This window comes from Strigops habroptila, chromosome Z (genome assembly GCF_004027225.2).
Source record: "Strigops habroptila isolate Jane chromosome Z, bStrHab1.2.pri, whole genome shotgun sequence".
NCBI classification, from domain to species: domain Eukaryota; kingdom Metazoa; phylum Chordata; class Aves; order Psittaciformes; family Psittacidae; genus Strigops; species Strigops habroptila.
Genome location: NC_044302.2, coordinates 23,449,952 through 23,475,895, shown reverse-complemented (window position 1 = coordinate 23,475,895; position 25,944 = coordinate 23,449,952). Strand labels below are relative to the sequence as shown.

The 25,944-nt window shown below is 41.1% G+C and overlaps 1 protein-coding gene across 12 annotated transcripts in view; it reads left to right on the top strand.

The window, feature by feature from the left end:
* The window catches only part of CAST (calpastatin), a 62,597-nt gene that overhangs the window by 12,971 nt on the left and 23,682 nt on the right, over positions 1 to 25,944 (top strand). For 8 of the 12 annotated variants that reach the window (XR_003995110.1, XM_030512577.1, XM_030512575.1 and 5 more), the window contains exons 3-7: positions 2,067 to 2,132; positions 18,636 to 18,695; positions 23,651 to 23,701; positions 24,028 to 24,084; positions 24,387 to 24,491. Coding sequence is in view for 10 of the 12 variants with exons in the window: in XM_030512577.1 (XP_030368437.1) it covers positions 2,067 to 2,132; positions 18,636 to 18,695; positions 23,651 to 23,701; positions 24,028 to 24,084; positions 24,387 to 24,491 (339 nt within the window). In the remaining 2 variants the exon portion in view is untranslated. Of the gene's footprint in view, positions 1 to 2,066; positions 2,133 to 8,481; positions 8,625 to 9,534; positions 9,601 to 16,195; positions 16,297 to 18,635; positions 18,696 to 23,650; positions 23,702 to 24,027; positions 24,085 to 24,386; positions 24,492 to 25,944 lie in introns of those variants that run through there. The other 4 variants (XM_030512578.1, XM_030512579.1, XM_030512580.1 and 1 more) reach the window with 4 other exon arrangements.

Genomic DNA, 25,944 nt, shown 5'->3' with positions numbered 1-25,944 from the left:
AGTGGACAGAAGTACAGAGACATCAAACCTGAGCAATTAGCATCGTCAATGGAGGCAACAACCAGAAATGAACCTGGTCAGTCGCAGCAGTGGGTGGGCTCTGCAGCGGCTGCAGCAGGGCCAGACTTTGCAGCTGCTAAGGCTGGAAGCCCGGCCAGGGTCCGGGGTGCTGGGGGGGGTGGTCAGTGTGATGGTACCAGCTGATGGGACAACATGGAGGGGTCACAGCCTGGCGCCGGCTGCAGGGCAGAAGGCGAGTGTCTGTGTCCTCCCCAAGCCAGGGGGGTGAGGGGTGTGCATGTGTTCAGCAGCAAACCTGCACCTGGGCCAGCGGTGAGCAGGAGGCCCCGGTCTGGGCAGGGGTGTCAGGCAGGCAGAGGGTCCTTGCTGGGTTTAGGTTGCCGGTGGGACAAGGGTGCGTTTGCTACATTGTTGCAGCAAGCGCCCAGGAGGACCCATGGTGGGGTCAGAGAGCCGGGGTGTGGGCAGGGGTGCCAGGGTGCCGGAGCGGCTGTGACGGTGCGCTGGGGACCCGCGACAGTGCCTGTGCTCATAAGCCTGGAGGGTGCTGAGTGTGTGATTGCAGTAGTGACCTCCTGCCTCTGGAAGCCCCAGAGAAGGGGACGTGGCTGTGGGTGCTGGTGTGTCATGGTGAGTTGGGTGTGTGGGTACTGCTGACAGCAGTGCAGCTGGCTGTGCCAGTGTCCTGCCTGTCTCTGGGATACGTGCTTAGTTTTGTTCCTAGTTGAACTTGGAACACCATCCGTCAGCCTGGCATTGGGCTGGGCCCAAGAAGCTATGCAGGTCTGTACTGGGCAGCACTGGAGGTCAGCAGCCATGCAGGAGGGCCTGAGTGGAGTGTCTGGTGGAGGCAGTCACACTCCCAATATTCCTGTAACTGGAAAAATCACTATTACACTTGTTTTTTGAAACAGACTGTGAAGTCTTACTAGGATGTCATTGTTTCCTGTGTGACCAGTGTGACGTGTGAAATCCTTGATGTAAATACCCCACTTTTTGTCAGTCTGGGCCACATTTTTGTGGTTAATCTTGTATAAATGACCACATCGGGTGGCCCACTGACCTAGGCTCTGGCTGGGGGGTGACTGTCGAATATGCAGTTTGTTTATTCGAGATGCTGTCCTAGTTTTGGAGCTAAATCTGAAAGAGAGCAAGAGGTGGAATTAATGACAGAGGTCTTTAATGACAGAGTCTCTCAGTCTGTTACAGTACCTAGCATCCCATCAGTTGAAAACTGGTGTTTCTGAGTTTGCATATGAGTTTGGTTGTTGAATCTCTGGTCAGTCTGCAGACTTCCCTGCCTGTAGAGAGTAATGTAAGTCTGTACTCTTTAGTTGTGTTGTGAATCTTGAGCTTCCACTTACCAGAGAAAATGAAAAGGTCTTACCCATCTGCTGCCTCCAAGAATCTGGAGAAGCTTTTTGCTGCATTCATTACCAATCACTTTTTTTCCCAGACTTTGTTAGATGTGATTTCAGCAGTCGCTGGGTTTTTGTAGCGGTACCTAATGGTACTTGATGATAATGGCATTGCATTGCCATTATGCCGAAAACGGGAGGTTGTCATAGTTTTGTTTCAGTTGAAAGAATATTTATTGACTAGAAAACCCATTATTCTGCCCTTAGCTTTATATCTTTACTTCCCTGCCTAAGGTGTAATGTTAACTTCTGTGTCATTGTTCAAGTTAAGTCTGTACAGCAATAGCTTACCCATCTTATTTTCATTGATACTTTTCATTAAAGTACATATCGTTACTGTTGCTTTAACTGTTAATTAAAATGAAGTCGCTCTGGTGCAGGAAATGGCACAGATTTAAGTGCAAGATAACTCAGCCTTTTCTGGGCTAAGCAAAACTGAAATCAATCTGCATCAGTTAAAGTTATATAGAAATTATTTCTGGATGACTTGTATAAAATGTTCTAATGGACGTTTTTTAGTGTACCTTTTTATATACTGTTTTCTTTGCAGTTCTATTTGGCTTTTCTCCTTCTTCATCAACATTTCTGACCTTTATTATGTCTTTCTTTCATTTTTTTTTTTTCTAGAAGAAACCAGCTAGTGTCAGCCAACCCCTCAAAACACAGAAAAGTGAAGCACCTTCTGCTGTTAAGGTAATGCATACTTACGGAAATTGTTTCTTTTGGAAGTGAAAAGGATGTTATATGACTTCATCCCCTGCAACGAGATAGAAAATGGTTGGTTTGCCAGCATTCAGCAACTCTACAGTGCTCTTCATGTAGTGAATTGAAATTAAAGAGGAGCACAGGTCAGCAAAATGCCAGCGTTGACTTTTTGAAGAAATAGACATGGTTACATTCTCCTCTTTCACACGTTCTTTGTTAGTCTCCTAGTTATTTTTAAAAATCCTGGTCCCATTGGTATCAGTGGCAAACTTCATTTGATTTACAGGGCTATGGTTCTTTTCTCACAGTTAGTTATTGTTTGGATGTTTGGATTCTCTTCGCTTAGTGGACCTGATGACATTGAAGCAGTGAGAACTGTCTCTGCTTTCATAGCCGCTGGAACAATTCAGTCACTCAGGAAGTTACTGTCCGAGATGTTAAAAGATGACTTGCATAGGAGCACAGTTCATGCTTCCTGAAGAGAAGCAGGGATCACATTAAATGTGCTGAGGTCTTAGAGAGTATTGCAATAGGGTGCTGAAAGTACGCTTTCTCATGGTGGTCACACATGAACTAATAATGGCTGTAGTTGATAGTCACTATTTTGTGCAGATTTATCATGGGTAAGTGGCGTGTACCTCACTCAAGTAGCAAAGAGAAGTAGCAGTATGTTTTATTGAGGTAAAATAATAATTTGACAGTTCAACAAGTTTGATGGAATTTAACAAAGTTTAACAGTGCTTTGACACGGTTCAGTAAGTTTGATGGCAAGATTCACTTTATTAATTACTGCATGGAAGAAACATAGAAAGGAAGGTTGAGTTAGAATCAAGTTAGAATGATTCACACAGAGACCAGAGACACGTAAGAGTAAAGAGGGCCCCTCCAGTGAGTCATGAGTGGACCCCCTTGCTTTCTGAACTACTTTTGGAGCCTCTCTGAGGCTGGGTCCAAACTAAGTCTCAGACTTGAACAATGGTTAGTGTTTAATGGAATTATCCATTCAATGTTTATAATAATATTGATTAGTTATATGGATTAGTAATGTTTCATAGCATTAATTCAGCACTCTATCAGTCACTTGCAAAGGATCTGTCATGGGTAAGGGATCTCTCTGCCTTGGGTAAGGAGGGATCTCTTAGTCTCAGGTAAGGAATCTCTAACGTAGAGAGTTGGCTCTGCTCAAGGGGAGAGTGACCTGGCATGCAGTCCAGTGCAATTCACACTGTGGCCATACTGACGGTAGTACTTACAGACTGATGTAGTTGGCTGCTAGTCGGTAGCATTGACAAGAGAGATGTCTTCATCTGTCCTGCTCTGGTATCTTGTTCTTTGGTTATCTTGCACTTTTGGGTTTCGAAACTACCCTTTGAAATATTTTTTTAAGACACTTTCACTCCCTTTCTGTATGTGCAAGGGGCTTTCCATCATGCTGGTTCCTCCCAGGACATGAGGCCGTTTGCTCCTTAGCCTGAACCAAAGTACAGCAAAGAGTCACTTGAATGTGCCACTGTATTCCATATCTGGAGATATCCCATCATTTAAAAGATCATATCAGCAGAAAGTGTCTCTGCTTTTGAATGGGATTTTTTTCTTAATCAATGCTTTTGCAAAATAATACTCTTGCAAATATCTCTATGCTACCTAAGTAATTATTTTTATTTTCTACTCAAAGAAGGAGGACACAAGGATATATAAATCCTGTTGTCCCCTTCTTTCAGTCTTTTGTCTACCGCTGAAGACAGCCCAACATTTTTGTTGCTTTTCTCTTTATTCCTTGCAGTTTGGCAGGGCCTGTCTCCTGCTAGTTAAGCTGGATATAGTCATCCATCTATAGTTCCCATGAGAGCTCCAAGGGGTGGGACAGGCTCAAGTATAATCTTCTGGCATATCAGTTGCCAGCTGCATGGTCCCATGGAAGCTCACATCCAATTAGCTAACCAACACATCTTTATGTCTTTTTTTTCTGTATGTGTTCTTTCTATTATAAGCATATCTTTTACATTAAGTATGCAAGGCACGATTTCCTGTGATGGTATTAAGCATCATGAAAAAGTGTGACATAATGTAATTGCCAGGAATTGCTTTATATTAGGTTATAGCAACTTAGGCTATGCATTTTATTCAGTACTTGGTGCTTCTCCCGTACTATGAAAATACTGACCTCATGCTCTCTAAAATTGACTCTTAATAGCTATTTCAAGCTTAACCTTTTTAGTTCCTACTTGACCATGAATACCTTCCTTCGTTTAGGCTAAACCTTCTCTTAATTATATCCTCTAAATCTAACAATCTCCCACAATCCTGGTTGCTTGTGAGCAGCATCTTCCATCACTGCCAGGGTGCGCACACTGGGAGATTATTGCTACCATTATTAGCAGGCAACAGTGAGGAATTAAAGCTGAACTAACCTCCTTCCTCTGCAGAAGGTACCCTACCAGCGGCTGTGTTTTCTTTACAGCGTTTTAAATTGGTTTTGCCAGTTCCGTGGCCAACAGGAAAGCCAATTTCTAGCTCAGTGTTCAATTATAGCTATAAATAGGCACTAATATTTGCACACAGCCAGATCCAGCGATCTTTCTTGGATCTTTGTGTTCTTATATGGTAATTCTATTGATACCAAATGACATTTTGCTGCTTTTTATGTAGTAGATTTTTGGCACTGCTCTTAATGAGTAATTATTTTCTTTTTGTTGCTGGCTGCGATAGCTAGGTGAACTGAGATTATTTGTCCATACTACTTTCATGGACAATTTATTGAAGCAGCGCTGGAAGAATTCAACAACAGTGGAAATTTAGTAAGAATTATTTTTATTTGTGATTTGACTGATCTTGAATATTTTCAGAGAAAGTTTCTTGATCTTAATGATTTAAGAAATTTAAAGTTAGTTACTTTAAGCTGGCATTCGAATTAACACTGTTTTAAAGGGGGATTCAGTCTGCTTTCTTGTGCAACGAAAAGGAAAATGACAAGGAAAAAAAAGTACAATTACTACATATCTTTGAGTGAATCCCTACTATTTATGCAGCAGACTGGGAATTTTGTCACAGGTTTGTCTAGATTATCATCAAAAGTGATGCCTACTGTCAGTCTATTTGCCCTTTTTTTGGGTTTTTTTTCTGCTACATACCTTATTTAACTGTCACTAAATTTTTATTTTAAGGTCCTTTCCAACCCTAACTATTCTATAATTCTGTGATTCTATGATTTTGTGAACTTTGCAGTCACCTTACTGTGAAGGAAGGAATTTTTGAGTAGAAATCATCTGAAGTCACATTACTGCTTGGGAATGTCCATGGAAATGCTTAAATTTATTTATGTGTTACCAGTCATAGTGTAAAGGTTGAAAAGGCTATCTCTAAATCTTGAGGTAATTCAGGAAAATACTTAAATGGGCTGAGAACTTCCTCTTAATGTTCTCCTTAGAGTAGATGTGTGTCATGGTGCACAGATCCTCAATTTGTAGGTGTTTTGCAGCAAGACCATGAGATGTGTGTCATGATGCACAGATCCTCTATTTACAGGTGTTTTGCAGCAAGACCATGGCAATCCATGAGGTTGTTCCTGCAAGCTGCCCTCAGAGCTGTGGCCAGCACATAGCCCTGCACATGAAAATCACAAGAACTGTGTCCATATGGATAACAGTGCTGGTTGTCTTGGTAGCAGAGTGTCATGTTAAGGGATCTTTACCTCAGTAAGGTTTTTACCTCCACGAAGGGAGAAGATGGGTTTGTTACCATCCCAGGAAAGGTGAGATCCTTGCGTCCGGTCCGCCTGTCAGAGCTCTCGGCAGGTGCTCAATCAGACAGCACAATGTAGCAGAGGGTGATTCGACCATCCTATTCAGAATTCATGGGAACAGATTCACCCATCAAGTTAAAAATTTAAGTCAATTTTGAGTCAATTTTAAGTCTCCAGATACACGCACAAAATAGATCTCGGCTGAGAATTTCTGTTATATAACTCTGTGATAGCTTAAAGTTCAAAGATTGCCATTGTTAATATAATACACTAACTGCAAGAGCAAGTGTGAAAATAGAATACATAAAGCCAGCTAAAAATCAATCATTAAATGCACATAGAGTACAGCTCGTACCCATCTGACATTCCTGTGGGGGGAGAAGACAGGTTCAGTCCATCAATTGATCCCAGCAGTTGTGATGGAGTCTTCCCTAATTTTCTCCCCTCAATTTTGTCTATTTATATGATTTCATTCAAATTAGTAACTCCCCATAACCCCACCATTTACCAGTTGGTGAACTGACTTGCGTAAGGTTTCATAATTGATCGTCTTCCTACACATGCTTAGGGAAGGGCCACCCGACCTGGCCAGGGGTGTTTTGATCTGTGGGTGCGATTTTTAGTGTTAAAATGAGATTCTAATGAGGATAGTTCACCAAAAGGATGCCCTAATCATGTTTTGCTGACTCATGAAGACAGGTTGGATGGAGCTTTGAGCAACTTGGTCTAGTGGAAGGGAGGCAGGAAGATTGGAAATAGATAAGCTTTTAAGGTCCCTTCCAACCCAAACTATCCTGTGGTTCTGTGATTCAGACAGATGTCCAGGTGCAGACCTCAAGGACAGTCTTTCCTGATTAGAGGTTCGTTTGTCTTGTTTTTCTTAGTCTGCTTACACAAGGCCAAAGCCTCTTCAGCTATCAGTTCTCATCTTAAATCAGTGTTGTTTCTCAGGCTTCCTGAGCTTTTAGGAGGCCCTTGTATCTGTTCAGGTTTTTCATAGTAATACAAGTTTCATTTTTTTTAACTCTGTGTCTGTGGAGCTTTAACTAAATGCCTTTTGAGCTTGAGTGGCTCTAGTAATACATATTTTGTTAATGGTTGGTTTGAAATTCTCTCTACAATAAAAATACAGCTTCCTTCTTCATCGGCTGTGGTGGTTTATGTCCAGTACGTGGTGCCTTCATGTTCCCACTCCTGTAGGGAGTATAACAGAGCCTGGTCATGGTGTCTTGGTTCCACTCCACCCTCTGCTCAGTTTATCTTAGCATATGCCAAGGTCTCAGGGTTGCCTGGGGAGCTGTCGTAGGGTGGATTCTGTGCGTATCAACCGCATTCCATCCAGGAAGTAGCTGTTGCATTTTACCCTAAAATTTACATAATGTTGTAACTTTGAGGATCGGGGTGGGGAGTGTCTCTAATTTCCCCCATTATTCCACACAGAGGCATGCCAGAAATAGATGAAGATACTAAAAATTGGAAGCTACAGGAGAACAGTTCTCCTGCATGGAAGAGCTGGCTTTGTGTAACATTAGGGAATATGGCATCCATCACCCAAGGTCATCTTGTATGAAAGAAGCCTCTGATCTGAAGACCACTGCAAAAGTTGCAACTTGTAAAGCTATGTGGTGGTCAAAGTAATACCATCATTTCACAAAAAAAACCTCTGTACTTCACTCAAAAATGGGATATTTTCTCATCAGCCTGTGTCATATCTTGTTTTCCCCTTTTTACTTCCCTTTTTAGGGCTGACTTTTGTGCTTATTCCCTTGAGATAAAGGGAAGCATAGAGGCTAGTAAGAAAACATGGTTAAAAGGTTTGTTGGGGGGGGAGGGGGTGTCTTTAAAAAAACAAACTTCACAACATGTAAAAGCCCCTCCCATACAACAGGTATTGAGAATTTGATTCTTTAGGAAAAATACAATTAATAAAGAGCAGGTGCTATTGGCATCTCAAGAAGTGCCTTTAACTTTAAAATTCATATAAACTATTTGGATTTGTTATGTTTAATATTAGTCTTAATCAGTCAAGTTTCAGCAGCCTTAACTGGCTCAACCATCTCATTAATCTTTCGATTAATAATCGAAAGATTATTAATTATCCAGACTCTGGGAGTCTGGATAATCAGTCCAAATTTAGGGAGGGGGTGTCCCATAAACTTCTGAAAGAAATATCAGTCTGTTGAGGGGAAATGAGTAGGTTCCTTCCCTTGGCACCAATGCTGCCGACTCCAAAGGTGGAAGACAAATACTGCTTTTTGAAAGCTGAAAGTAGCTCCATCCCTGAGTTGTGCCATCCTGGCAGGCGTTTCATCCCTACTTTGCCACATGACTCCCCGTGCCATCCGTCCGCTTAGTGACAGCCATGTGCAGTGGGGAAACCTCATCAAGCCACGTCCAGACGCGCCCGCAGAAGGCGATGGGTTTGTTCCTTCTGGCTTCATGCCGGATGCAGCAAGGCACTGCTAGGCAGAGGGCAGAGCTCCTCTGCATTGGCACTTCCGTGGCGCTGTCGGGGCCGGGGCCTGGGTCTGCTCGCTCGGGTTCCCTCCGCGGGCGCGGGCAAGCTGTGACGGAGGTGGGGCGGCCGTGCTGCTGGAGGGGAGCGCTGCTGCCACACCGGCTCGCTGAGTGCTTGGCCAGCACCTACGGAAAACCAAAACCACAGCCTGCTGCGGCTGGCGCGAGAAGCAGCCGTGTCCTGACATTCTTGCTGGAAGCAGGAGGCACACAAGTACTAAGTGTGTTAGCTATTCGTACTGGCTTTGCTTTCCTATTGCCTCTGCGTTAGGCTGATTCACGTTTATTTTGCAGTTCTTTTTCTTTTTTTCCCCCCCCCCTCTTCCAGGAATTTTGTGGGCTGAAATAACACAAAAGTCAGCCTCTGCTGACTTCCAGGGCTTCCAACATGATCCTGTCGTTAGCAGCGCTCCGGAACTGGCTGTTTGTAGTGAACAGGCTTTTAAATTATTTTAACATACTGGAAAGAGTCATTTTAGACACTGTGTGAGAGTCCCTGTTTTACGCATTGCACATTAAGTGGTTTGCATGTTCTTGAAGAAGGGAGGGACAAAGAAGAGCGGTTTTAAAGCAGTGTCTAAGTTGTTCTGTGTATTTTTGTTTGGGATTTGGTTTTGTTTGTCATTTTTTCTGGTTTTGGGTTTTTTTTTTCACTTGCTTCAAACAAGAACAGCTCATGCTGTTCTTGCTTCAAAAACCCATGTAATTTTTTGGCATACAAATGCAAGAGCTTGATAAGCCTATGGCACATAGACAATATTGCATAGTCAGGGTGTGGGGATCTGTATGAGCTACTTGGTGGCTGAGTTGTGCTGAGGTATCAATAACTTACTGGCGAAAAGAGATTATTATACTTGATACCTAAAAAATGCTAAAATATCAGATATAACCAACATATGGGAAAAAAATTACTTTTCAATAAATTGTGCATTATTGTTCTTTCTGTAGTAGTAGAAATTTGATGATTATTATGTTATTATAATGGTTATGCCACTGTTTTATTATTGTTACTAGTATACTAACTCCTCCTCTTCTTTGGAGAAAGTGAAGATAGTGTGTTGAATAATACAGCGTTCTTGAACATTGCAGACACCCCTGCTGAGTTCTTAGTCTGTTCTCTTTTTTTGACAGCTAGTTTTCTCAATGCTGTATTTTTGTTCATTGACACAAACCATGCTGGGTAATAATTTATTCTATGTAAGACATTTTCTTTTCTAGACTAAAGTGTTTGTTATGGTCAGCCTCTTCTATAAAATGGTGCTTTCGTTTGGCTTTGTTTTGGTTTGTTTGTTTGTTTTAATTGGAGTGGTTAGATACGTGGGGTATGTAGAGCTTGCAGAAAATTCTCTTCCTGATCTTGAAGTTTCAGGGATGGGTTCCTTAGCCAGTATTTCTCGTAGTTCTAGTGCTGGAGCTTTGCTCCTTAAGTAGACACTCCCAGTTTGAAACCCAGGCAAAGTTGTGTTGCCCTAAACGTGGTAGCTCTTGGAGTACTGGGAATGGGGGCAGAGGAGAAACTTCTGTGTCTGCAAAGTAAAGGAACTGCTTTTTCAGTGAGTTGATTGCCAGCATGATCATTCTTACAGGTTTTGCTTTCTGCTTTCCTGAGAGAGGAGAACCTGCACTAACAAAAAAGCTTGGGACCTTGTCCAGAGTCTCTTCTGCCAAAGAAAGAACCTTGTAGGGGGACCATTGGCCTTGTGAGCTCCTTGGGAGGTCCTTAAGGCTCAGAAACGAAAGTTTTGAGCCTTAAAGAACTGATTCTTCCTGGTTCTGTAAGAAATCAGCTCTGTGCCTGCCTTTGTGCCTTGCTCAGTGCTTGAACCAACCAACTAGAAAACTAACATTTTTGATCCCCAGGAAGGGAGCGTTTGTGTGGGAGGACAAGGCCTCACAAAGGTGGAGATTCTGAATTTTTTAATTGAACAGTAACATGGTTATTCCTCCAGAGCATGCAAGGGGCCCTTCTGAAGCAATTTCAAGAGATCCTGAGTTAAGAGGCAATGCTGAAGCAAGAAGTTCCCCAATCTGGTTCTTTTAAAGTAGTAATAGAAGAACAGTGTTGTGTTTTTCTAAAATGATATAAGGAAAAATAGCAATACCCTTCCCAGGTTATGCAGTATTACCCTTAGATTACATTTTAACAGCAAAGTTCTATGAAGATTCCTTGTCTTGACAATTTTTGTTTATCCTCTTATATTATTTTCTGTCCACTTTGATGGCCAATGCCATTGTGACAATGTGTGTATCAGTTTACATGGCTTCGTGAATAATGTTTTATTTCTGCATCCTGGGGCTGAGAAATACTATATCTAATGCAGAGAATTGCATTAGCTCTTGTGACTGCCAGCCACCCATTTTGAGTATTGCCTAGTTTGATTACTGCAATAAAAATAACCAAGGTCATAACCTTGGAGATCTCCAGTTTTAAGATTAAGTCCTTTTTTACACAACACTTCAATCTTTGTAACTCCCTCTTTAAAGGATACCAGTTTTGTTTGTAATTCCCTGTTTCTATTCCAGCTCTACTGAGAAAGGCTTTGCCTGCTGTCCCTCTTTGCATGCTGTCCCTGGGTGATTCTGTGGACCAAGCAACACAAATCATAGCTGGGCTCAGCAGCAGTGTGTGGCATGTGGCTGGCATCTAATTGTGTGTTTTCCTGGTGTTTTCTTATCAGCTCACAGTTTGCTGCTGCCCATAGCTTTGGAACATTCTGCTGTTTAGAACAACATGCAGAAATGGAAGCAGTTAGCTTTAGTAATTACAGCTAAATGGTAACCTTCTGCAGGATGTAGAATTGAAAAGGAGATTTTTGAGCTATATACAAAAGAGGAGAGCTCTGCTAGAGCTGCAAACAGCTTATACATTTCTGTAATGCTCCGTGGTGCAGAGCGGGAACCTGAGAGGAGCAGTGACAGTACTGGTGCGCTGCTTCTAATATTTGAATATGACTGAATGAAAGTGAAATTTCAGTGTGTGCCAGCTTGTAGAATATATTGTGATGGACACAGGAAGTTTCCAAAAGTAGGTAATCGAAGAGCACATTCTAAGAAGAAATAAGAGTGGGGAGTTTAAAACAAATTATTGCTGTCAGAACTCTTTTCATGATACTTCCGTATGTGCAGTGAGGAGTTTTATCTGCTCAAAAGTATAGCTTTTCTGAGTATTTCTCCATGCATAGCTGAGGGAAAATTCAGATTAGGGAACCCATTCTGTGATCAAGTGGAAATTTCGAGATCACTCTCCATCAAAATGACAGTAAAATGAACATCTTTGTTAATGAAAAGTAAATCTGAAAATAAAACTCTTTTTTCTTGCCTGGTGCTTTAGTTAAAAAACTTTTCCAGTGAAACAAAGCCTCCATTTGATGCTGGAGAGGTATAACCTGCATATAAAACCAGAGCGAGCTTGTGGGTTTGCTTTTCACTCCATTTAAAAGAAGGAAGGAGTGTTTTTCCTGTGATACTGAAGTGGTGGTTTGTTTGCATATGGGCAGAACCTGAAGGGAGCAGATGAACTCTGTTACCCTGCTCAGCATTTACTGTCTTTCTTTCCAGATCACTTGTAGTAATCATGGAAGGACATGAAATAGAAGTTGCTCTTGCATAAGTGAAGGTTATAGAGCAGTAGCTACGCTACATACTGAAGTCTAAATAATTTATTCTGGCTACGAATTGAGCTGCATGTATGTAAAGGTTCTTGATGTTTAAGTGCTGTGCATACCCTCTGGCCAACTAGCAAATTCTTTTCTTCCAAATGAAGTAAACAGCCAAACAAAAAAACCTGTGAAAGCATTAGACACAGTAAGAGATAGTAAAAAAATAATGCATAGTGCTTCTTGCCATCAGCTGTGGGATAGTTCTAGATTTTTCCATGTATCCCTAACTTCCTGCGTGTAAGTAAGCATAAAGTAAGGTGTTGGAAGTTTAAGAAAAAATTCAAATGGTACAAAAATTACTTCAAGTCAGTTGTTATTCACTGCCCTCAGGTTTTTGGTTTTTTTTTTTTTTGTTTTTGTTCAAACATAAAGCTGTTTGAGAGTCCTAATTGTGACTTAATAGTTACTAAAATAAAGACAAACATACTAATTTTATGCTTTGGACTTTGACATAGGTTGCTGAAATACAGAAACCTAAAACCAGACATCTGATATAGAGGTGGTTGGGCAGATCATTTTGTTTCTAGGTGGTATGAAGTTTCTTAGCTCTAACGAGTGTCACTTTATCTCTAAAATTTCTTTACTTGTGATCTTTGTCAAGTTGTAGAAATTTAATCTGTAGTAATAGTAACAGGTTTTATATGTTTTCAGGTTATGCCACACCAGCTGAGGATATGAATGTTAAAAGCACAGGAAGCATCCCTAGAGACAGGGGGTTTGGTGGTGGTGGTTTTGATTTGGTTTTTGGTTCAGTTTTGTGTTTTTTGGTTTTGTTTGTGGGGTTTTTTGTTTGTTTGTTTTTTGTTTGTTTTTTTGTTTTGGCTTGGGGTTTTTTTTAAGATGGACTTTTAAAACCGTGTATATTGAAGAACTGAACCACAAAAGCATGAATTCAACAAACTGCCTATTCAAATGGATCTGTATGCTTTCATATTAAATCCTATTTGGTTTGCTTTGCTTTATGGCAAGCAGTGCAAAGCTGAGGGACTTTGCTGGGTCAGGGCAGTAATGAGCTCAGTGGCATCAAAGTAACAACATTAGCAAAGAATTTTAGGCTGAATTAGAATTGAGCTACAGAAAAAGTAACTGACCTCCAAGATTTCTTCCCTCCCCAGTAGCTAAGACAGGCATGCGGATAGTCACATGTGGAAAAGTAAGTCTTTAAAAATTGCAGTGTAAATTGTTCAGAAAATAAGTGATGATTACTTCTACAACGAAACTCATCAAAACAGGACAACATAGTGGCATATATAGTAGGAATGTTTAAGGTAAATATACCAGCGTCTGTATAATATACTGGAAACCTATATCCTGCTCTTCCATTTCATTAAGTTGTTAATATTAAAACTCCACAAAATTAACTGAGTGCTGAAATCTTGGAAAAAATATTATTCTCTTGGTTGTGTGGGGATTTTATCTTTCCCTTAAAAAGGTGTTGTTTCTCTTATACATAGTTCTGCAACTAAATTGTTAAGAACAATAACTGCAAAATAGTATGTTTCCAGCATTACTTGGGATGGAAGTTGACACTCAAGAGCTCTCAAATTTTTAGTTTTTAACTTAGAAATTAAATCACTGCATATCTTAGCTGCTGTGTAGCTTTAAATATATATGCATGTATATTTTTTACATATTTGTGTACATTCACATATATATGTTTATGTATTTTTATACTATAATATATATGTTTGTGACGTATTTGATATGTGTTTATATATTTGTACTTACGCACAGATGTTGTCTCAGATTGTTTCTTGCAACTCTAACTTAATGGAAAATTAATGGAGTAGTGTTTATGCCACGGAACACAGTATTGATTCTCCAGTTCAAATGTATTTCGAAGACTGCATGTTGCTTTGCTCACTGTGTTATGAAGGGCATTGTGAGGGGCTGGAATGTCCTCTTGGTGCCATCCCTCTAAGTGTTCAAGCAACTAGGTTATCTCTAAGATCCTTTCCAAGCCAAACCATTCTATGATTCTATGATCCCCAGCCTGCCTTCTGCCTGCTGACTGCCTTTGTGTGTCTGGGGAAGTGAGGGTTGCAACCATTACCACATGCCATCAAAGTGAGAGGTTTAACCTGTAACAGCTCAAGTGGTATTTTACACTTCGGTGAAATAATCCATTATTTTTTACAGTAATTCTCCAAAAAGCATTTGCTGTCCCTGTCTTACAAACACTGTTAATTAAAGCTTAGTACCAGAACCATTCGTTTAAAGAAGCAACCATTTGTAGTCAGCTAGATTAGGTTTTGCCTTGCATTGCACAGCTGTATTGAAGTAACCCTGCAAGTTAGTAATATTGAAATAATAAAGTTGACATTAGTCTGAGAAACAGCCCCAGTTTACTCAGATGTAACGTGTGTAAGCCCAGAAGCGTACTTGGTTGGCTCTTCATTACTCTGTCTGTAGAGAAAATACGTATATAAGCTGGCCCAAAGGCTGCCAGGGCTGCAAGCCCCTGGTTCGTCAGTGTGGCCTCTGCTATGGGGCAACTCTTCTCCCAGGAAGGAAGATCTTGAAGCTCTCACTTAAGAGATTCTTGTTATAGAATAAGCCATTTTCTTCTTCTTTTCCCATTGTCTTAGCTCCTTAACTGGAGGAAGAAACATCAGGTGATAACTTGCTTTTCCTGTCATTAAGTTCCTCAAACATAATTCTTTATAATTTTTTTTTTCTAAAGATGTCCTCAGTTCTTTCTTTATTCATGTGTACTGCAGTGTCATAGCCAAAACTGTCCTAGCACTTGACCTAGAGAAGCTCAAGCCAAAAGGATGGAAAGTTATTCCCATATTTTACATTTGTATTTATGTTGTCATGGTAACAGATTTTTATCTGGGATTCCTCTTTTCTTGTTGCATTTTGCAAGAGTATCTCAGCCTATAGCATTGTAACCATAGGTAAACACCTTCCCCATTTCATTGAAGAAAATGTCACCTCAAGTACTGTGAGAAGTTGCAGTGACAACACGTCCTGGGTCTGTTTGCTGAGCTTATTTCCATGTTTGTGTGTATTAAGTGTTGCACTATCATTATGTGCTTTATTGTTGATCAATCTTCTGATTCTTGTTTATTCTCATGTTATCAGCTGAGTGTTTCTGTATTAGTTGCTTGGGAAGTTTTCCCAGCATCTCTTCTGGTTTTGAAGGTAGCCAATTGGTACGTTGGGCTCCTTTCTAAGGGTGGGCACTGACCTTCCTCAGTCTTATGAACGTTCTCCATGAATTTCCCAAATCTATAGTTTTAGTTGCTGATAGCTCTCACCAGATTGTACATGGAGCGGTTTCCATAACCAGTGCTTTCATGGATTTCTTCGCTTGGTGTTTTTCCAAAGGATGTTTGCATCCAATTCTTTGCACAGTTAAAACTATTTTCTTGTGATGTTTGTCACTTTTTTTTTTCCTCATGGTGCAGTTTCCCTTTTACTTCACATTTCTGAAGTACGTGCGGTGAGGCTAGATAACCAGGTTTTAGTCAGCTTATTTTGTTTTGTTATTTTACTGACCCACTTCTTGGCTTTTGTGACTGTTCTCTTTCACCAACAGTATGGCGACTGTCCCGCTAATTTGACAAATGAGTTTCTAAGGGTATTCGTTCTCTTATGAATTTAGGTCCAAGTCGCTTCACCAGCCCATCCTGGTAAGCCATCCTCTGACTCATTGCCAAGAGCATCTGAGGTCCGCTGGTCAGTTCCTGTGCTTGTCTGTCTGTCCATGCCTGTCCTGCCTGCCAAGTGGGCTGGTGAGAGCACAGGCTGTGACCTTGCAGTGGGTAATTAACAGTTACCAGCCTCCACTTAATCAGTGTTAGCCTGTAACCTCTTCTCTGTCATTCGAGCCCCTGTTATGGTGGTCTGGTGCTGTTAGTGGGCTCCTCTGCAGGTAGTCATGCTCCCTGCCTGTGAATCCCTGTGGTCCTGGGTTCTTTGCTGCGCAGTTTGCTTCTTCACCCAACTTGCGAAGGTGCTTTATGAAAAGCTGTGCAGCAGCAGTCCCGCAGCCCAGGACCCCCAGCAGCCCCCTTGCTTGGTTCAGGAGTGGGGCCAGAATGGTGTCCTCCAACACCCATACCTGCGTCTGGGCTGGACCCACAGGGGTGCAGATGCAGGAGGAGCAGGCGTCAGCACCAATGATGCTCGTGTTTCCATCCCAGGGGATCCCTAACAACACAACAAACACCTGTCTCTCCCTGTGGGAGCACTGCCTGGCTTTCTCTGCCAACCCCTGACCTCCAGGGTGAGTCGAACTCTCTTTGTTCTTGCTGTTCTATTTGGCAGCTTCACCGTTTGTGGGGGGGTGTCTGGCCCAGGCTCGGCAGGGGTTTGCACCTCCGTGGTGAGAGCTGTGTGTCAGGCAGTTATTGTGGCTGTTGCTAGGCAGCAGTTCAATATTTACCTCTATGCCTGGCAGGCGTCTCCGTGTTGCTTCACCCCTTCTGCAGTCTTGCCTGTTGGGCTGCAGCAAGTGCAGCCGGTTGACAGCTGGCACAGCTGCCCACGGTACACAGCCCTCGGAAGAGGAAAACCACAACAACCACAGTAACGAGTTGTCCACAGAGTGAGGCTGGTGTTGACGGGCTGTGTGGTGACTGCCAAATGAGGGGGGGTTGGACCTCGCAGCTTCGTGCATTGTCAGTCTGCAAGGCGCAGTGTGCTTGCAGACACGCGCTCTAAGAGCCCTTTAATATTGTGGAATTCAGGGAGAAAGTGCCATAGGTGAAGTGGGGCACACAATAACCCCAAGGAAGCCCACAGACCAGGGTGGTACAGCACTGCTTGTCTGTAGGAGGGTGCCCTCTGCTGCCTGCCACCCTTCCCACTTCCCCCTCCAGCTGCCCAGGGCAGGATTTTGTTTCCCCAAATCAGCCCTGAGTCTTCACAGGGAGGATGGTGTGGCATTCTCCATAGTGCTGAGCAGCAGCCATGCATTACACACTTATCTGTCCCCAGGCTACTCATCTTCCTCCATGAGCATTTAAACTCATCTAGTTGCTGCTAGTTGCTTTAATCCAGATGGATAGAGTAAGAAGAAGCAGCTGGATTCTTTGGGAGGTTTTCACTAATCTCTGCAGGTCATAGTGGTGCTACTGTGCTGGAACTTGGGAATGAGTTTTTCAGTGTATTGCAGGAAAATGGCTTGGTAGGAGGGGGCTGAAGGGAGAAGGGCTCAGGTAAATGTGTTTTTGTTAAATGGAGAGGGACTAGAGTGACTAATAAGAAGGTATAGAAGACATACCTACTTGTTAGTCATGTAGAAGAAATTTGGATTAATTCCATGGAGAAGAAATAAAGGAAAAACTACTAAAGAGCAAATTAAAAAAATACGGTGTCGTCTCCAGATTACCCAGTGGTAATGTATAAAAATGTTCTTAAAAAACTTTTGTTCTTATCCTGATGTAGGAGGCACGATACATTCTTGTGTACGTCTCCACCCATACATCTATGACATAGTCAATCTATACATATATACATATATGGAAGCAGGTATTACTTGCTTACATTTCTGTAGTGTGACAGTTGCAAATCCTGTCTTGCGTATTTTTAGTCAAACCTCTTACTAAGGTGTGCACAATACCACATATGCCAGTGGGGAGAGCACACTGTCATCATCATCATCATCGTAGTGTACTCTTTAAATCCTGTACAACTTTTGTCTTACTGTTGAGAAATGCTTGTGCTATGAAAAGTTATAGAAAGGAGAAAATTTTCCTTGTGCAAGTAAGAAGTCACCCTAGGTATGGACTCGTGAAATGACTTCTGAGTTTATTCAGACTGTGTGTTTTCATATAGCAAGTGGCATAATAAACATGAAGAGGAAATCTAGAAAAATCCTTAACTTGTGCTGTTCATTTAAATGTAAACTATGAATGTGTTGCTGTGATCGAGATGGCAAATACAGCTTTGACCAGAGGAATGTAGAGGCAGTATTACATCTGTATAAAGTATTGATGAGACAATTGGAGTATTAATGTCTGGGCTTTAAAGTTTGATACAGTCACAGCAGAATTCAAACAGGCTGTTCTCAGATTAACATCACCAAAGCTAGAAAAACAGACCGTTTCATTTGCAGCTTTTCCAACAGGGTTGCATGATAGGTAGCAACACTGCTGTGTATGCTGCATACGGGTGAATTATTCCTTTTTAACTAAACATATTTGAGTTTGCTAATTTAGTATTCAGTATTTTATGTAACAAACTAGTAAATCTGAACATACCATTTTGTACAAAAGAAAAAAAAAATAGGGACAGCTCTTGCAGAGCCAGTATATGTGCTTCAGTATGAGACCAGGATTTGAGTTTGTTTTGATATTTCATATGAAATTTGTTTTCAGTACATGTTAAGAGAAAAAAAATAATGTTGTGAGATCTATGGGCATCATGCTGTTGAAATCCTACATACGTTTACTGTAGAAATACAGGCAAGACAGAAGATATAAAATGATAAGTCTGATTTTCAATAATAATTTATTTTTAACTTTTAGCTGGCTATCTAATTATTTCAGGTTGGCTGTGCTTGGTCAATAGAAGTATGTATAACAAAGATGAAATTAATTCATTTGTATTTTTTCTTCTTAGAAGCAGTCCCCTGCTGTGGATGCATCAAAACCTCAAACCATGAAGCCATCTGAAACAAAGGTATGAATTTTGGTGAAATTCATGTTTGCAGTTAAGCACAGCTATATGAAGAAATGGAATTTCTTTTGTAACACTTTGGTACTGAGTAACTTTACTTTGCATATTTCTGATCTGCGTCTTAGTTTCCTCTTCAAAAAGTATCTAAAAATGCCATGCAAAGCAGAGGATTTTGTGACAGCAATAAAACAAAAAAATTAATCAAAATTTCTGATTTTGGTCAGTCACATTTTGTGACATGTGTAGAGCTCCCCTCAGTGTAATTACAGGGTTATCTACCTAATGATAATTCTTCACATATTCAGAGAATTCAGGACAAGTTTAAGCTTTTAATGTACGTACAACTGCATCTTCTTGTTAATTTCATATCTTTGTCTGTCTCACAGCTTCTCTGCCTTTGTCCTTTACACTTGTTCCATCTTGCTTTATGACTGGAACAACTTTAGTGCCGAAGCTGTGTCATCAGTCATGTACTTTACTTGTTAGACAAGAATTGTAATCCTCCCTTATGCCTCTGTTGCCTAGCAGAATGTATGAATATTGTTTAAACAAATGATTAATGAATCTCTCCCTCTGTCATTTTCCATAATCATAACAGTGAAAACAAAAGTCTTGAATACCAAACTAGGCCAGCCAGGACTTGCGCAGCATCTTGTGTACATGCAAGTGAAGGAACACGTAGAGTAGTGAGGTTGGAGGTCCTCTGTTCCCGGCAGAGCCACTCTGCAGCTAAACCAGACGCCTCATAGCATTGCCAGGCAAGCTTGGAATACATGCCAGTGTGCGGATTACACAACATCTCTGTGTAGCCACGACTGATGTTTTGCTATCTGCATGATGATGATTTTTTTCCTTTTATCAAATGGGAAGTTCCCTTGCCCCATCCCTGGCAGTGTTCAAGGCCAGGCTGGACAGAGCTTGGAACAACCTTGTCTAGAGGAAGGTGTCCCTGCCCGTGGCAGGGGGTTAGAACTGGATGAGCTTTAAGGTCCCTTCCAACACAAACCAGTCTGGGGTTCTGTGATTTGCTACAACTTGTATCTGTTTCCTCTTGCCCTTTTAGTGTTCATCTCTGAAGACAGCCTAGCTCCATCTTTTTTGTGTTTGAAGTTAGCCATTTCGTTCCCCTCAGCCTTTTAAAACCCTTTCCCTCTGTGAACATGTTTAAGACGTAGACTGGTAGCAGTGAGCTGGATGACAATTAAACCTTTTTCCTTTAGTGCACAATCATCATTACTCATAAATGAAGGTACTGCAAATCTCTGGTTTCATGTTCCTGTCACATTTATGAGCAAACTCATTTGTATCGTGTTTGTTACTGATGCTGTTTTCCCAGTCAGCTGTCTAAAAATGGTCATGTTCTTTCTTTACTTGAAATTTGAAATAACACTCAGAAGAATATGGTAGATTTCTGATCAGATCTTTAAAACTTGTGTTTGCAATATGAGACAAAAATAGTGTGGCAGAGTCGTACTCCAGTGCTGTGAGACTGGTAAACACAAATCCCTTTGAAACAATGTCATGCATTTGCATGTGTAAGACAATTAATGTTTTCTTTTAATGGCTGTTGCATTATTAATGTCTTCCTCCTGCTGGATGAGGCAAGTAATCCGCATTCTGACAGTAGACTTTGAAAAGAAGTATGGTTGCTGAGTCACTTTCACTTCTAGTCCTAAATTTCTTGCAAATTACCAACTCTGTCCTAATTGCATGATATAACCACAACTCATTTGTCTTTCCTAGTCTCCCTAGTGTGCTAGTACTCTTAGACATGCTCAGGATCTGTCTTTAGCTTCCAGTTCTCTGTATGTGAATCCTGTGCCTCAGATTAATCCTCAGTATCATGCCCCTCTGAGAAAGCTGTGTTACTGCAGGAGAGGAAGGAATGTGGAACTTGTTCTGTAGGCAAAGCCCCAGGGGTTAGGTGGAAAGGTTGGAGGACTAGGGTGGAGAGCAGGCACCCTGTGGCTTTCACTGAAGGAGTGGAGGGAGCTGGGTGCTGCCACCAACAAAACCAGATCCCATCCAGCTTTCTTTTCTTTGCATGTGGTTGTGCAACTGCACCGTAACCTAGGTAACTAGTTAAAAAATCCTAATTTCCTTTTCCAGGCTATTTTTCAGTTTCCTGAGTTGGTTTAAAATGTGGCCTTTCAGGTACTGGCGCAGTGCAGGTGGAAGCAGGCAGTAGGAGGGGAGGTGGAACATCTTTTTCTCCACAGGAGATCAGTGTATGCTCAGTGTAAACTGGTGGTGTGGCTTCAGGCTATGACTGCTCAGAGCTGACTATTTAAAGGATGACTGAATTGTTGCCTTTGAATATATGTAGTTTCATACTAAAATTGTGGGTTTTACTTGCCTGTTAATAATTTTTTCTTTCTCTGTTCAATTTGAATTTTGTTATTGCTAAAAGTGTACCTGAATAGATGTGTGTGTGTGTGTGTGTGTGAGCATGTATGTGTTCATGATCATGTGTGTGGGTCCATATATTCTTCAGCATTGTCACAGATAAATTTGTAGTATGAGCAGTTTTGCACAGTTTAAAAGATACTAAAGTCTAACGAATAGTGCATACCCTGCACAAAAAACACATTAAGTCTTTAATAATATTTACAATATTAAAAAAAAAGAAGCATGCAGTTGCTAATAACTGGTTTGGCAGGCTGAGAATTTGAATATATGTTCTATACATATATTGTCATGTATTGACAGAAATGCAAGTAAATATATTTTATTGTCCTGCAGAAGGAGGTTTTTACTCTTCTCCTGAAAAGTACGAAAGGAAAACCTGAATTTGTGCTCTAGCAGCAGGGTACTTAAAGTCCTGAGCGGGCAACAGTCATGTTGTCCCAAACCCAGGACCTGTGGTTGCCAAGTGTGCAATAGCCAGTTCTCACACACAGAGCCAAGGTATTTGTTTATTCCAGGTGTGCTCAAAAAGCGGTGCTAGGTGGTATCCCACTGAGCTAGTTCACCACCCCATAAAACTCACATTTTTATACAATTTAGTTCAGGTTAGTAACCCCCCATAACCCTCTCACCATTTAATGACTGCTCAGTTAATTTACATAAGATTACATCATTTGTTTCCTTACTACTGCGCAGGGAAGGGTCTTCTGACCTGGGCAGGGGTCTTTTGAGCTGTGGGTGTGATTTTTAGTATAAAATGAGATTATAATGAGGATAGTTCACCGAAAGAACACACTAGTCATGTTATGCTGATACGTCAGTCATACCTTGATAGTGTCCATGTGTGTTCAGGATGTACTGGTCTTCACTAATAGTTTTTCCTGATTAGAGGTTTGTTAGTCCTGTTTTTCTCAGTTCTGTTTTTCTCATTCCACCTACACAAGGCCAGCACCTCCTCCCTGGCTGTCAATTATCTTCATTAGGCAGTGTATTTTCATGGGTCGTCCTGACCTTTTAGGAAGCCCCTGTATCTGTTCATGCTTTTCCATAGTGACACAGGTTCCAGTTTTTAACTCTGTCTATATAGAAAGTCCTTCTTTTTTTATTTTTTTTTTTTTTTTAAACTATATGCCTTCAACAGTCCCATGGCAGGAAAAGTCAAACTCTGTTTCTTGAACCTCAAGCTTGCACATCTGGTATGTTTCTCTGCAGCCTTGCTGCTGAAGGACATCTCATGTCTCATTGACTCTTGGTTTTAGATGCTACGTAAACACATCCAACCTTTTTTAGCTTAAAACCTGAAAATTTAAGATTACCTTTTCCATATAGGATTATTTACAGGTACACAAATGGTGGATGTACGAGTCTTTGAGTTAACCATATGGTAGTCATGTAATGAGGATGTACAAGGGGGAGCATATATAGTATGATTGAATCATCCTATGTATGTATGTTTTAATCAAGTTAGACATCAAGAGAAAATCCAAAGCAGGGAATCTGAGAGGTTAAATGATTTTTCTTTTTAATTTTTTTTTTTTAATTAATTTTTTTCTCCACTTTCAGTTTTGGAAAATTTTTGTTCTCCCTCTCTGTCAATATTTTACGTGTTGTGACTGACTTGTGTGTGGTGTTGTGTTGTTCACTGTGAGGTACAGTCTTGAGATCTTTGCCAAGCTTATGCCCAGGCATCTGTGTTTTTACGCACATTCAGGATTTCCCAACCAAGTGTTTGTGGTAGATTGTGGGGGTGTGAATACTTGCATAACACATGGTAAACAAATGTCGCAAACGTGGTCAGCTAGAAAAGAGAAGCCAAAAGTATAGCAATGTTAATATTTGGCAGCTGAAATAAAAGCATTACAGCAATGAAGAAATTTGTAATTACCACCCAATAGATCTTTTTCTCGTTTGGTTGTTCACTGATTTTTAATAGGCTAGTGGGGAAAAAACCCAATTATTTGTCTCTTAGTATCTTTAAACATGCTCAGTGTATTAGTAGGATATTAAGGAAGGATTCTATCTGGCTGGCTGTTTTCATGTTAATTGTAGTGCCACTGAAGTAGCAAGAGCAGGAAAAAACAGTAAGAAAAATACTGTGAGGAGGCTAGCACTTTCATTTTTCTTTCTTCCTATCAAATATAACTTCTTGAATTTTTCAGTATTCTTGTTTCTACTAGTAGAAATTTATTGGTTACTGTACTTTGACGTGAGGTATATTACAGGAATCAATTCTGTGGCATGGCTGCAGAAAATTTGCAGGTGTAAATTAAACTGTTCATTATATTTGTTTAACATCTTCTTTCCCTCTCTTACCTATCCTCCATATGAGGAGTGTGTATGTATGTGTGTGTTTGCACACATTTGACCTTTGGTCACTGGAGTGGAGGTCTGTGCTGGAATGTTGTAAACTGTTAGATCAGGGCACCGTATATTAGTTACGTAGCATAAGTGCTCACGAGCGTGAACCTGATATTCTTCTCTTTATAAACCCACCCCTTAGAAAAAACTAAGTATATTAATCTCCGTCTGAATATACATTGCTTGTATTTCAGCCCTCACCAACAACCAAAAGAGAGTCTGGAAAAAACACGCAGTCAACCAACGTAAATACTTACCTTTCACCTTTGGCGAGTTGCTGTACTTTGAACTTCAACTAACTTTGTAAAAAGAGGCTAAACTCTTTGCCACTGCTGTGCTGCATGAAACTGCCATGTGATTAGTAACATTCTAATGTTCCTGTGTGCACAAGAGCAAGGAGCTGACGGGTGTGGAAATGCAGTGTTGGGATGCTTTGTTGCTTCATAGCACCTCAGGAGGTGTTCTGTTAACTACCTTTAATCTGTCTTGTGCTTATTTATAGTGTAGATCATGTTCCATAGCACTGAATGGTGGTAAGGGTAAATTATCTCAATTTTTTATTTTGTAACAGCCAACAGACTCTCAAAATAAACAGCCATCTGAAGAGAGGCAAAAGGAACCCAGTGGTGTAAGTTGTATAGGTTTTCTCTTCCTCCCTTTTTTTTTTTTAAAAAAAAGACCTGCAGTGGTATTTTCCTCCCTCCCTCCCTTCCTTTCCATCCTCCTTCCCCTCCTTCCCTTCCTCCCTCCCTGCCTTCTCCTTTCCTCCTGTCCTCCCTGCCTTCCTCCTTTCCCCCCTTCCTCCCTTCGTCCTTCCCGCCCTCCCTGCCTAAAAAAACCCCACAAAAACCACAAACAAACGAAACTATACCAAAAAACAAAGCCAGCCCGTAAGTATTTTTATATCTAATAATAGTTGTCTCTACACAGGCAAAAAGCCAAACTTCCCCTTCTCTGACAACAAATAATGCAGAAAAAGTAACTACAGCTCAAGCTGGCCAGCCTCCACAAGCAATCTCCATAGAGACAGTAAAGGTATAGTAGAAGTAGCAAATCCAATTTTTATTGTTTATGTTATTATAGGGGTTAGAAATTCATTTCAAGATGGATTCTTATGCTGAATATTGCAAGTGAGACTGCACTCCCAAAGTTCACAGCGTAGAAAAGCTTAGGAGCTGTCTTGTGATTAAAGGTGGCTATGACAAACCTCCTTATGATGTTTTAAAATCTGGGACTTAGAAACTTCACATTTTACCCATTAAATAACTTAAACACCATCCTGAATATACCACTTCCAGCTAACGCATAACAGTATTAGTGGATAAGCATCGGCTGCAGATAGAGCCACCCAGCCACTGGTTCTTTGGTGATCCTGATGTGTGTCCACCTTTTGCTGTCCTCTTCATACATCAGTTTTTCCAATAGTTGGCTGTTAGCCAAGCAAGTGATGTTAATATCCTCACAAGTGTAGGTCTGTTCCTGTGTGTTATGTGTTTGGGGCTCCTCTGCCATTCAAGCAAGCTTTTTGCAAGTTCCTTGCAGCTACGTGGGTATAATTGGTTCTTTGTTAGTCTTTTCCCTTGCCCCTTCACTGCTGAAGGTGAACAGAAGGGATCGTCTGGTCAGTTAAGCAAATGCTTTGTTTATATGAGCATTGCCATCATAGAACTTCTTCAGCTGTGGACTTCCAGGTGTGTATGTAATAGCGGTGTTGGCTCTAGATGCATCAGGTCGGCAGGTTGCTCGTTTGCAGTGAGGCAACCCATAAATCCTGACTACAAGGAAGAGAAAGGTTGGGGAAAAAGTTGGAGTGCAGTCATTTCAGAGGGGCAAGTGGAGAAAAAGCTGAAGAAAAAGTGAGTGGTTGAGTCAAGATCTAGATCTTTTGGTCTTCTGGTCTGCGCATGTCTGGGTGATAAGGCTGGTGTAACATGAAGGACTCCTGCAGCTCTGTTGTAGCCCACTTTTTTTGCAGTAAACAAGAAAGTCTTCATTTTGTGTTGGCATTGTGCCTGCACCTAACTCACTGAAGCGGTTTTCACCCTTCCTATTTGAACAGTATTTGCTGCTAATGTTTATGGTATATTGAGAACTATGAGGTGTAAATGAAGGTTTTCAAAAGAGACTTTGAAGGCGCCTCATAGTCTTTCTGCACTGGAGATTTCTTTTACTGGCAGAGTAAAAGAAGGAGGTAAAGTACTTAAAATAGCATACTTCCTTTGTCACAGCAAAATCACGCTGGAAATGGAGAATGCCTCTGTAGTATTGCACGTAGATGATAGCTCGCTCTGCCTAAGCATCTGAACACTGGACAGGTTCATTGACCAGTTGCTGAGTCCAAAAAAATACATGCAGCCTCAGAGTTGGATGTTTTAGGCTAGGCTCAGTATCACACAGGCTGCAGCTACTCAACTTCCAGACCACTCAGCCAGTAGGTAGAACCAGCTTTTCATTATTATTTGAAGTGTAGATGAAGAGGGCCAATAGA